Consider the following 12778-nt stretch of genomic DNA (forward strand, 5'->3'; position numbering starts at 1 on the left):
CATGTTTGGGTAATGATGTAGAAACAAGAGTGATTAAAATTACCAGATGATGTGACCACTTATCTAGGAAAGGTTTAAATGAAATAGTCCAGTTTAATAAGAGTATGAACTTTCCTGCTGGGGCTGCCTTGGAACCACAGTTCTCAGAGCTCAGCCTCCTGAGTAGCTAGGATTACAGGTGAGGGCAGCTACAGGTACCCAGAGCAGGTACTTTAAAAAAGGGCGGGGGGCGGCGGCAGGGGGTTAACTTTTATAGCTCTAAAGGAAAGCTTATTTGCAAGGAACATCTTACCTCATTTTGGTATAGCTTCTCCTTAGAATGCTAACGGTGACAACTCCCAATGGAAGAGACGCCAGTGTTATGGTGTGGCAGTGTGCTAACACAAGTCAGTGTTGGGGCTTGAACTGAGGACCTTACATACCTTGCTCAAGGCCCGAACTCTACCACTTGCATATACTGTGGCATTTTATTCACATCTAACATTTCGGTCTTTTGGTGATGTCTCTTGGTCTTAGTTCCTGACTGTGCCTTATCTTCAGATGGTCTTGTTTCCCTGTCATTTTGTCCCACCTACCCTGTCTCACAGGGAGGAGAGTCAAGATACTAAACCTACTGCTAGAAACGTGATGGGGTGAGTCTGGGAAGGACCTGGCCACGCAGGCCTCTGTGTTCAGTTGAGAAAGAAGCATCAGAAAGGGAGGCAGATAAATGGGAGCCGAGGATGAGAAGAGGGGCCTGAACCAGCATCCCCACCCGGAGAGGGGCTTTGGCCCTGCCTCGGACATGCGAGGTGAGAGAACAGAAAAGGGAGTTCCGGTCTGTCGTGGCTGCTGAGGAGAAAAGCAAGCAGAAAGAGTTGGATTCAACCCGCGACAGTAAGGAACGCCAGAACCTAAGCTCCAGGCCCACCGCCCGCCGCGCTCCCGCTCCCGCTCCCGCTCCCGCCGGGCGGGCGGAGAGACGCGCGCCGGAAGGGGCGTGGCCACGAGCTTGGAGTTCTTGCTGGCGGCTCTCGCGAGACCAGTGGAAGGCGGAAGCGCAGAATGTCCAGGATGCTGTTCCTGGTGTCGTTGCTCCTGCTCAGTGTCGTCGAGGCTGGTGAGACCCCTTCCCCACCCCCCTCGCCCCCAGGCCAGACCTGGGCTAGCTTCGGGCCCTGTCGGCCCCCTCCGCCTTCCCCCAGCGCTCTCTCGCCTCCCACCGCTGCCTTCCCCGCCTCCTTCCCGGGTCGCCCCTCACCCTTCCCCGGCGGAGGAGTCCCTTTCTGTTCTCTCGGTTCCCCCGATCCAGGTGGTTCTGGGTTTTTCTATTTCAGGAGACCAGGTGCTGTCAGCCACCCACAGTCCATCTACCAGCCTGCCGGGTACAACCGCCCGGCCCAAGAATAATTCTGGGGAAGTGTTACCCTCGTTTTCAGCCGTAGGAAGCCCGAGCAAACCGGAGGACCCGCAACCCCAACCGCAGGCTGCGGGCCAAGAAGCCACCAACCCTGAGCCGAAGGCCCAGGAACAAAACTCCGGAGATGCCATCAAGAAGCAACCTGCGACCGAGATGAAGCTGAAGTCAGAGGAAGGAACATCCCCTAAGCTTGTGGGATCTGAGCCGAAGCCTGGGGGAAGAGAGTCTACCAACTCCTCGGGGTCGGAGCTGAAGGCCAGGGAAGGAGTGGAACCCCACAATCCTGTAGAGCCAGCGACGAAGTCTGCGGCAGGAAAGTCGGCCAAGCCCATAATCACGAAGGAGCAGTCCCCAGAAGGAGTCTCCAACAAGCCTAACTCCAGCCCCTCTGTTAAGGAGACCCCCAAGACTGACGAAATCCAGCTAGATGGAGGAGAGACGCCTCCACAGATTTCCAAAACAGAATCTGGGGAGACACTGACAGTGGACTCTGAGCTCTCTTCTCATCAGCAGGAGAGCGAGGAAAAGCCTTCAGAACCCACAGAGGAAGTGGAACCCAAGGAGACTGAAGGGGATTCAGAGATTGCGGAGGGCCCACCCCCCGATGAAGAGAAAGAAAACGTGCCCGGCCCTGCCTCCAGTGACAACCGTGAAGGGACACTTTTGGATCCTATGAGTAATGGGAAAGATGACCTTTATAAGGACAATCCTGGGAGTGCCCACGCAGAGAGCAGTCATTTCTTTGCATATCTAGTGACCGCTGCCATTCTTGTGGCTGTGCTCTATATTGCCTATCACAACAAGCGGAAGGTAAGTTGAGCATTGCCTTAGGAAGGCAAATGGAATTTCCTTCCAATCTGAAAGTCTGCTGAAAGGGCAAATGTCCACTTGCTCACCTGCCTGTGAACACTGGGATTATTTATTTATTTATTTATTTTTTGTGTGGGGCTTGAACTTGGAGCCTGGGTACTGTCCCTCAGCTCTTCAGCTCAAGGTGAACACTATCACTTAAGCCACAACGTCACTTCCAGTTTTCTGAGTGGTTTATTGGAGATAAGAGTCTCACAGACTTTCTTGCCCAGACTGGCTTTGAACTACAATCCTCAGATCTCAGCTTCCTGAGTAGCTAGGATTACAGGCGTGAGCCACCATGCCTGGCAACACTGGGAATTTTAAGACAAAATTCTGTTTTCTTCAGACCCTACTAGGGATCTTTGCTCTTATTTTGAAAATCGTGTGTTTTCATTATGGGACTTGCCTCCTTGGAGTGCTGCTGCTGTAAGGATGCTTGTAACAAACCTAAAAATGGGATCTCCTGCCAGGCACTGGTGGCTAAAACCCCTATCTGTAATACTAGTTACTTAGGAGGTGCTCAGATCGCAGTTCAAGGCAGCCTAGGGAGGAAAGTCCCATAAAACACTTTTATCCGGTTAGCTACCAAGAAACTAGAAGTGGGGCTGTAGTTCAAGTGGGTGTGAAAAAAGTTAAAGGGAAAGTGCCCAGGCCTCGAGATCAAGAAGCCCCAGTACTGGGGAAAGAAAAAAAAAAAAAAGAATTCCTTTCAAACCTTGAACTCAGGTCCTGCACAGCCTCCTTGGGCCTGAGTACTTGACAGTTGCATCTTATCTTTCCCTTTACCATGCATATAAACTACAAAAGCCCAAGAGGACCCTCTTCTGCAGTCACTGATATTAGAAGCCCTGAGATTGCACACCTTTTCTTTTTTTTTTTCTTTTTGGTCTGTCCTGGGGCCTGAATTCAGGGCCTGGGTGCTGTCCCTGAGTTCTTTTGCTCAAGGCTAGCAGGAGACACTCTCTACCACTTGAGCCACAGTTCCACTTCTGGCTTTTTGTAGTTAATTGGAGATAGTCTCATGGACTTTGCTGCTCCGACTGGCTATGATCCTCAGATCTCAGCCTTCTGAGTAGCTAGGATTACACTTGTGAGCTACCACTTTTTAAGCCATAGCTCCACTTCTGGTTTTGAGTAGTTAAATAGAGGTAAAAGTCTCACGGGACTTTTCTGCCTGGGCTGTCTTCCAACTGTTATCCTCAGATCTCAGCCTCCTGAGTAGTTAGGATTACAGGTATGAGCTACCAGTGCCTGGCCATCTTTTCTTTAACAGAATTTGGTGTGAAGTGATAACCAGTGTCCCTTAGCAACCACTCTAATGCCAAATGACTACATTTCCTATTGAACCCTGAGAATTTAGAAGTTTTCAGCAACCTGGTTAAAATTGGAGAGATTCAGTTCATGATTGCCATTAGGTCTCCTGCCATAAAAAGTGAGGGAAGGGCTGGGAATGTGGCTTAGTGGTAGAGTGCTTGCCTAGCATGTATTAAGCCCTGGGTTTGATTCCTCTGTACCACATAAACAGAAAAAGCCAGAAGTGGCATTGTGGCCCAAGTGGTAGAGTGCTAGGGTTGAACAAAAGCAGCTTGGGGACAGTGCCCAGGCCCTAAGTTCAAGCCCCAGGACTAGCAAAAAAAAAAAAAAAATGAAGTTGTTGATGAGTCAACAACTCTAAAAGAGTATATTTACATATAGGAAATAATTACTGATTTTGATTTAAAGACAAAGCAGTTCTAGTGCTCTATGGGAAGAGCTTGGCAGATCTTTGAGCAACCTAGATTAAATCATACAGAATTCCACAAGTTAGAGCACAGAACAACCATCCTCCATTATTTCCAATAGGCAGTATAAAGGATTTTGATGTATTTAGGACCTATCCCTTCTCAAAATCTTTATGATTTTTTTTTTAAAGTGGTGCTAGGGATTGAACCCAGTACCTCACACATACTAGGCAGAGGCTCTACCACTAAGCCACATCTCATTTTGAGCCTGGTGGAATGTTTGCCTAGCATGTATGCGTGTTTGATCCCCAGCACTGCCAAAAGTTTAGGTTTCTTGTGGATGTGCCCCCTCTTCCCCCCCTACCCCCCCATCCTTTTCTGCTGTCAGGGTCATTAACAAATTAGGTTGGTACCTACTGGAAGACTCAAAGAGTGACCCGCTATTTGCTTTTTTCCCCCCCAGATTATTGCTTTTGCTTTGGAAGGAAAAAGATCCAAAGTCACTCGTAGGCCAAAGGCTAGTGACTACCAACGTCTGAATCTAAAGGTAAGAAAGAAGAAACCAAGTAGGTGCATGGAAGGATGTGGAACCCCAGATGAGTGTAACCACTGGGCTTGTGTTTGGCGTGATGGCTGATGTTGGGATCACAGCTGTCATTACCCTCTTGACTGGAACCACACACTCTATCCACATACTGTACACAGACGGACAAGGTTAGAGCTGGAAGATAGCGTTTAGTTCTCTCCCTCCCTTCACGGATAAAGTAACAGGCCTGCCCAGAAACATTAACATTTCTTTCCTAAATTTTCACTCCCAAGTTAGTGGCAACATTAGTACCGAGAGCAGTTCCCAAGTTGTGAGCCTTTTTCACTATACTAGTTTTTTTGCAAACCTTTTTTTTTTGTGTGTGTGTATGTGGGGGGAGGGGTGGTGAGAGAGAGAGAGGAGAGAGAGAGAGAGAAAGAGAGAAAGCAAAAGCCTGTTTCGGGATTTGAACTTAATTTAAAGCCTTGGCACTGTCCCTGAGCTGTTTTTGCTCAGGACTAGCTCTCTATCACTTGAGCCACAGTTCCACTTCTGGTTTTTTTTTTTGATTAATTGGAGATAAGTCTCATGGACTTTCCTGTTCAGACTGGCTATGATTCGCAGATCTCAGCCTTCTGAATAGCTAGAATTAGACTTGTGAGCTACGGGCACCCAGCTACTCCAGTTATTTTTGAAATAGGTCACACTTTTTGCCCACAGTGGCCTGAATTGTGTTCCTCCTATTTACAATTTCCATTGTAGCTGGGATGACAGGTGCATATTTTGTCAAAATCTGAGTAACTTGGTAGGTGATAGATACATAGGTATTATGTGTTTTTATTTCCAGGAAGTTTCCAGGGGATACCAAATACTCCTGGAAACATACTTTATGTGGCAAAGCACTAGACTAAACTCTGAAAACAAATGAGCCCAGAAACACAACTTCCCAGATCAGCACTGTGGCACTACCTCCTGAGTACAGTCTGCCTCTGCCAGGGAAAAGAGCCCTCTTTTAATCACACAGCAGCAAGTGCTGAGCATAGTTCTCCCCAAAAGTAACCTGTCAAAGCAGGAAGTGTGTACTCTCACTGAGTTGTTGCCAACATGCATTCTTCCTACCTATTCTGTTTAGCAGTAGAGAGGGCATTGGCATAGAACAGTGACCTAGGTGTAAATTGTCCAAGACTTCCTGTAGGAACACAGTTCACTTGTACAACTCATCACCAGCTACAGAATGAGCCACTCAGATCGACTTCAATAGCTGATAGGTGTTAGGTCACTTTCTCTAATAACTTATTTTCTCTAACTTGAGCCACATCTCCATTTCTAATTTTAAATAGTCAATTGGAGATAAAGTCTCAAGGACTTTCCCAGCCCAGGTTGGCTTTGAACTATAATCCTGAAATCTTAGCCTCCTGAGTATCTAGAATTACAGGTGTGAGCCACCAACCAGACAGTGTTTTATTTTAAACTGGTTTTAAGGCTCATTAATGTGGTTGATTTTGTGGGTTATTATTTTCATTAATTGTTGTTTCTATTAACTGCAGTTCTTTTGTTGTTGTTGGTGGTGGTGGTGGTCCTGGGCCTGAACTCTGGGCCTGGGCGCTGTCTATCAGCTCTTCAGCTCAAGGCTAGTGCTCTACTGCTTGAGCCACAGCGCCACTTCTGGCTTTTTCTGCTTATGTGGTGCTGAGGAATCAAACCCAGGGCCTCATGCATACAAGGCAAGCATTCTACCACTCAGCCACCTTCCCAGTCCCATAGCTGCAGTTCCTATATGATCTTTTATTTCTCCAAAATCATAGTTGTATTCCTCTGAGAAAGGTAAATGTTACCAACAGACTATGTTGCTCTCATTTCAGCTTTGATCTACATCTTCAAGAACTTTGTCCTCCCTGCTGATTTGTTTCCAAATCAAGAGAAATGAAAAATACTGTGACCTCCTCTGGGGTTTGGTGGCAAGTCTGGGCTGGCAGAGACAGGGGATTGATTGCTTTGGGTTTTGCACCTGCACTTTGGTGATACTGTGCTCTGTGATCATTGTACTTTTGTGTTCCCTTGATGCTGAAGTGTTCCATTCATCCTTTCTTCCTCTTGAATGTGAATAAGGGAGCATGTGGAAACACGGCTATGACCAAAAGGAGACTCCAGCCCTGGGCAGGCTATACTGCTGACCACCCTCCCTTGGCTTTGGCTCTGTAGTGAAGTTAGCCCTTGACTGTAGCATTGCACTATTTATCTTTGCAGAACTAAGAGAAAACTCTGTAATCAAAAGTTTTTTCTACTAAGGCCTCTTTTGAATTGATACACCCTTTTAGAAGATGATGAAATGCTGATGGGGAGAGGACTATTTTGGACATGAAATTTACTTCACAAAGAGTTTAACAGCAAACCAAAATAGCAGGCTAAAAGTGCTTTATTGCCTGTAAATCTAATTAATCGAGTATAGTTCTCTGCATTTTTCTGATATTTTGTGTTAATTAAGAAAAAAGTGAATTAACTTCTGTTTGCTTTTGTGAGCACAAAACTGAACTTAGGGTTTCTGGGAGTAAAGCCACTGTCCCATCAGATTGCTTTATAAACATGCTTGATTATTGAAACAGTGTCTCCTTTCCTACATTTGTAATCAGTAGAACTTCCTGAAAATGGGCAAATTCATATTATGTGTAAGAAACCATATAGGAGGGTTTTAGTCTGGTTTTTTTTTTCCCCCCAAAGGGCTTTATAGAACAGGTTTCCCACAAACTTCTTTACCTTTGTTGTCTAAAATAGAGAAAATATTTATATTTAGAAACTTAATGCATTGTGCACATTTTACTTTAATCTGTTTAATGGTCCTCTCCTCTAAAATATTAAGGATAACTAGTAGAAGTTTTTGTTTTCATTTTAGGGGTCCTTAAACTTTAAGAAGTCCAGTGGACTCCCTGAAGTAACTGAGAGTAGTGTCTTAGATGACACTGTTGTTCAAAGTTTTATTTCAGTCTGCCTAAAGAGAGGTGAATCTCAGCTAATCTCAGGGACATGCAAAGAATGTAGAAGGAGGAGGTAAGATGAACTCTGTTGAGTAGTCTAAAAAAGAGACCATCCTGATAAAGTATCTTCTACCTTGCTGACAATAGTACCTGGCTTAGAGTTGTAATTTACATTCTTGGCAAGTAACACACTTAATGGGGATAGAGAATCAGTGCATACTTCTCTTGGTATCATTGTGTCTGCTATGCACAAGTCTTAATACAATGATCCCTCACCTATCCAAGGAGTTAATTCCAGAGACCCCACCCCCCAACTTAAGAAATCTCTGACCATGGTCATTTTATTCTCCTGTCTGTCTCCCCTTTTGTTCCCCCCTCCTCTGGCATTTTTTTCTTTGTGTCTGTCCCCTCTAGTACCTTCTTTTGATGATTTTCTAGTCACCCATCTTATTTGCTGATCATTGTGCTCTTCTGCTGCTCTAATAGGTTGCTTCCATTATCTTGCCATTCGTTCTCATCACGACTAACAAACTCACTTTGATTCCTTCTTTTTCCAAAGGTTATTCATTTATCAGATCACCAAATCCAGTGGCCAATTCTCAAGCTTAGTATTACTGTTTGCTAGGATTGAATGCTAATTGACCATATATATTGAGATTCATCTTCCCAGGTATCTCTGGCAACTGGTTTTTGCCTTATCATTATTCTGGAGGGGTAAAAGGCCCTCAGAACCAGACCCATTCCTTTGTTTCCTCAAAAATTCCTCCATTCTTCATCCTCCAAGTGACGTCTTTTATCTTTAGCCTGCTTCCTAAAGAACCCACTTCTGCTAAATGCTGAATAGTTCAGCTAAGTTGTCCTGTTATCATTAAGTCTGAATTACTGCCTCCTCAAGCTGTCCCTCTCAGCTACCTTAGTCTTTGAAATCATTGAGTTCTATGAAAAGGTCTACCATTTTTCTCATCACGAAGTCCTATCCAAGTGTTTTTTTTAAGTCTCTGTAGACATTTGAGCAGTGTGTGTGTGTGAGTGTATGTGTGTGTGTGAGAGAGAAATGGTTGAGTGCCTGCCTAGCAAGCCCAAGGCCACTTAATTGTTTCTCCTGTCCATATTCTTGGAAAGAGCAGTCTTAGAAATACTGATCTTTATGGTTTACTTGCCCTAGTGTCAGGCTTCAGTCTGGACCATCCATCTCATGGCTTAATCAAGTTATAGAGTCTTGTAATTTGAAAGAATTCTGCAGTTGACAACCTTCCATCTTGAGTATCTGTGCCTCTGCCTTTCCTCATTTTCCCCCCTTTCACAGCTTTCTGTGGTGGTTGATTTTCTTTCTTCCCTTCTCTCATTCTGCTGAGATCATCCTGTTCTTTACTGCCCCATCCTACACTAGCCCTTTCTGTTCTACTCTGATAGCTTTTTGTGTATGTGCTAGTCTTTTGGGGGCTTGAACTCAGGGCCTGGATACTGTCTCTGAGCTTGACTAGCACTCATTCCACTTAAACCAAAACTCCAGGCTTTTTTATTTGGGGGGCGAGGGAAACAGGGGACTGGTGGTTAACTGGAGATATGTCATGGATTCTCTTGCCCAAACTGGCTTTGAACTACAATCCTCAGATCTCAGCCTCCTGAGAAACTAGGATTACAGGAGTAACCCACCAATTCCTGGCTTACTCTGATAACTCTTAATAATGCTGTTCATTTGGAACTTCAGCAGAACAGAGCAGTCATCTGATGTTGCTCTGGTCTCTCCAAGAAAACTAAGCTCTGAGACAGCCCTTGGCATTTTTGCATCTGCCTAGTGTTAGTGACACTTAAGGACTTAAGCATTGACTTCGGTAGGTTTGCTTCATGTCATCTGGATGTCACTTAACTGAGGGCTAGTGGCTATGATCTCATAGATGTTGGCTTTTGCTCTTAAAGAGGAGAGAAGAAAGATTGACAGCAAGTAGAAACATTAGGATTGCCAGAGTCCATTTCTACCAGAGAACTATGATTCCTGTGCTGAAAGAGATTATACTGAATTATCTATCTCCCACCAAGGGAAAATTTATTTTCAGGATGGTTGTCTTTTTGAAGATAGAATTTTTTTTTCTTTTTTTTTTTTTGTTGATCGTGGGGCTTGAACTCTGGGCATGGGTGCTGTCCCTGCGCTCTTCAGCTCAAGGCCAGCACTCTATCACTTGAGCTATAGTACCACTTCCAGTTTTCTGGTGGTTTTTTATTGGACATAAGAGTCTCGAGGACTTTCCTGCCCCAGCTGGCTTTGAACCATGATCCTCAGATCTCAGCCTCCTAAGTAGCTAGGTTACAGACATGAGCCACAGATGCCCAGCAAGATAGAACATTTGAAGCATCTTTCCTAAAGATTGTGTGAATGTGAGTGAACTGTCTGGAGGCATTGAGCCAGGGTCTGTGGTAGGGGAGGGGGCACAGATATGAAGCATGTGGAGCTTCAAGCCTCCTTGTACAGACCATTACAGTCTTCCCTTCCTGCCCTAGCTTTTCGCTGAATGTCAATTGCTGTTAGGAGGAATTTGCTCGAGTCATGGATACTAATAAAACTCATTTTTCTTCTATGGATTACTGAGTTTATTGCTTAGACTCCATTCCTAGACTCAGAATTAAAGGCCAGTTCCTCTAGACAGGCTAAGGCAACTTGGAAAGACCTGACCAAAGCTGTACATTCTTGACATTTTTTCCCTCATGATGTCTTTAAGTAGACCAATTGGTGATACAGTTCTACCTGCAGATTTCTCTTGGTAGTGAAGCTTATTTTCTTCTATTTTTACACAATAAGCTGATAGATAATGCTAGTATATAATCGAAAGCTAGAGCACTTAAGAGAGAGAGCTAGAACCAGACCTGTGGTTCTGCTAGACTGTTTTCTAAAAACCCTTGCTAGGAAGGTTGAATTTAGCATTGCTTAAGAAATGCTTGATAGAAATTTTTTTTTTTTTTTTTTTTGTCGGTCGTGGGGCTTGAACTCTGGGCCTGGGAGCTGTCCCTCAGCTCTTCAGCTCAAGGCGAGCGCTCTACCACTTGAGCTACAGCGCCACTTCCGGTTTTCTGGTGGTTTATTGGAAATAGGAGTCTCATGGTCTCTCCTGCCCGGGCTGGCTTTGAACCGTGATCCTCAGACCTCAGCCTCCTGAGTAGCTAGGATTACAGGCGTGAGCCACCAGCGCCCGGCTTGATAGAAATCTTTAAGGTTTAAATTTTTTTTTTTTTTTTGGGTCCGGTTGTGGGGCCTGAACTCTGGGCCTGGGCACTGTCCCTCAGCTCTTCAGCTCAAGGCTAGTGCTCTACCACTTGAGCCACAGCACCACTTCTGGCTTTTTCTTATGTGGTGCTGAGGAATTGAACCCAGGGCCTCAGGCATGCAAGGCAAGCGCTCTACCACTGAGCCAACTTCCCAGCCTTAAGGTTTAAATGTAACTGTACACTCAGAGCCAAGAGTGACTCAGTTCACTTAGTCCCATGAGTCAGATGTGAATTTCCTAAATATTCCAATGTAGAACTCTTCTGTAAAAGGTCTAGGTCTGAGCTGAGCAGTATTTCCAACTGCCAACACAGCCAGTCCCAAACACTGATAGGTATTTAGCTCATAAGACTTAAGTTAAAGGGCTGGGACTGTGGCTCAGTGATAGAGTGCTTGCGTAGCATGCAGGAAGCCTGGGTTTGATTCCTCAGTACCACATAAACAGAAAAAGCCAGAAGTGGTGCTGTAGTTCAAGTGGCAGAGTGCTATCCTTGAGCCCAGAGAGGCTCAGGGACAGAGCCTAGGCCCTGAGTTCAAGTCCCAGGCCTGGCCAAAAAAAAAAAAAAAGACTATGTTAAGTAAATTATTGTTGAAACTGTTTCCTTTGCCCAATTAGTAGATAACCACTGTTGAGTAATGTTTATATTTTCAGCTTTTTGTAACTTAATGAATTTTATTTTTTTAAGGCATATTGTGATCTAATGACAGTCATTTTTCAGTATATGTTGTACCAAGCTTCTGTAAATGTCATTCCAATGTGTTGTCAGTGAACAGAAACCAAAATAAATTTCAGTTAATGAAACCATTGAATTTATGAACAATATATTAACATGAACTAAAGCCCTTGGTGCTTCAGTGTTAACAAAAGTAAAAGGTTATTTTTCTTAACTTTTAGCCTTTATTCGCCTTCACACCCATTCTTCACACACATTGAATAATCTTAAATGTTCTAAAATGGAGTTATTTGAGGGCCTCACTGACAGTTTAGAATTACTTGAAATAGTGTATAAAATTACTCTGTACTTACATACATAAAGTATGTAAGTATGTATTCACCTGAGTGAATTCTGTATTTAGACCTGGTCCTATCCTCAGGATTTCTTGTTTGTATGCAAATATTCCAAAATCTGGAGGAGGGGGGGAAAGCTAGTAACAAATTGGATTCTGAGCATTTCTGAAAAAGAACGCTCAACTTTTACATACACCAGCAAACCATAAATGCCATCCTGGGCTTTGTGCACGTTCTATGCCTTTCAGTCCTGACTTTAGACTCCCATCCCTACTCCTACCAGAAAGGTCAGGTCCTATCCAGGAGCTTGCTAAGCTGCTGCCATGAGAAATACCATTGCCTCAGTGATTTCCTTGCTGTATATTCGATTTAGACCTGGAATAACCCTTCAGCCTCCCTTAATCTCACTGAAGTCTTATTTAATTTTTTCTTTTTGCTGGTCCTAGCACTTGAATTCAGGGCCTGAGTGGTGTCCCTGAGCTTTAGTGCACAAGGCTAGCACTCTACCAGTTGAGTCACAGCTCTACTTCTGGCTTTTTTGTGGTTAACAGGAGTCTCACTGATTTTCCTGCCCAGGCTGGCTTTGAACTGTGATCCTCAAATCTCAGCCTCCTGAGAAGCTAAGATTATAGGTGTGAGCCATCAGTGCCCAGCTCCCAGTCTCTATCCCTGAATATTTTAAAGAACAAGGCTTGAGACTCAAATATTGAGGGTGTCTTGGCACTGCATTTGGAGAATCATTTTGTCACACTATAATAAGATATACTTGGGACTCAGTTGTATACTAACTGGATCTTACCTTCTAACATACAGCTTACTAACTAGTAAATCTTGTCATTACCCGCCCCCCCCCCCCCAACCTTCAGAAACACAATGAGCCTGTCCTGACCTCCAAGAGAGCCAGAAAAAAAATGAGACCTGGAACCCTCTGAATTTCTTTTCTTTTCTTTGCCAGTCCTGGGGCTTGAACTCAGGGCCTGGGCATGGTCCCTGAGCTTTTGCTCAAGTCTAGCACTCTACTACCACTTAAGCCACAGCGC

The 12778-nt window shown here is 44.6% G+C and overlaps 1 protein-coding gene across 1 annotated transcript; it reads left to right on the plus strand.

Annotated features, from left to right (window-relative positions):
• Positions 1-1030: 1030 nt before the first annotated feature.
• On the plus strand, positions 1031-11539 carry Tgoln2 (trans-golgi network protein 2). Its single transcript, XM_069989113.1, has 4 exons — positions 1031-1099; positions 1317-2209; positions 4436-4519; positions 6361-11539. The coding sequence occupies exons 1-4, from the start codon at positions 1045-1047 to the stop codon at positions 6364-6366; spliced, it is 1038 nt and encodes a 345-aa protein (XP_069845214.1). The 5' UTR covers positions 1031-1044; the 3' UTR covers positions 6367-11539.
• The last annotated feature ends 1239 nt before the right edge of the window (positions 11540-12778 follow it).

Source organism: Dipodomys merriami, unplaced genomic scaffold (genome assembly GCF_024711535.1).
Source record: "Dipodomys merriami isolate MVZ:Mamm:240054 unplaced genomic scaffold, mDipMer1.0.p SCAF_37, whole genome shotgun sequence".
Classification (NCBI taxonomy): Eukaryota; Metazoa; Chordata; class Mammalia; order Rodentia; family Heteromyidae; genus Dipodomys; species Dipodomys merriami.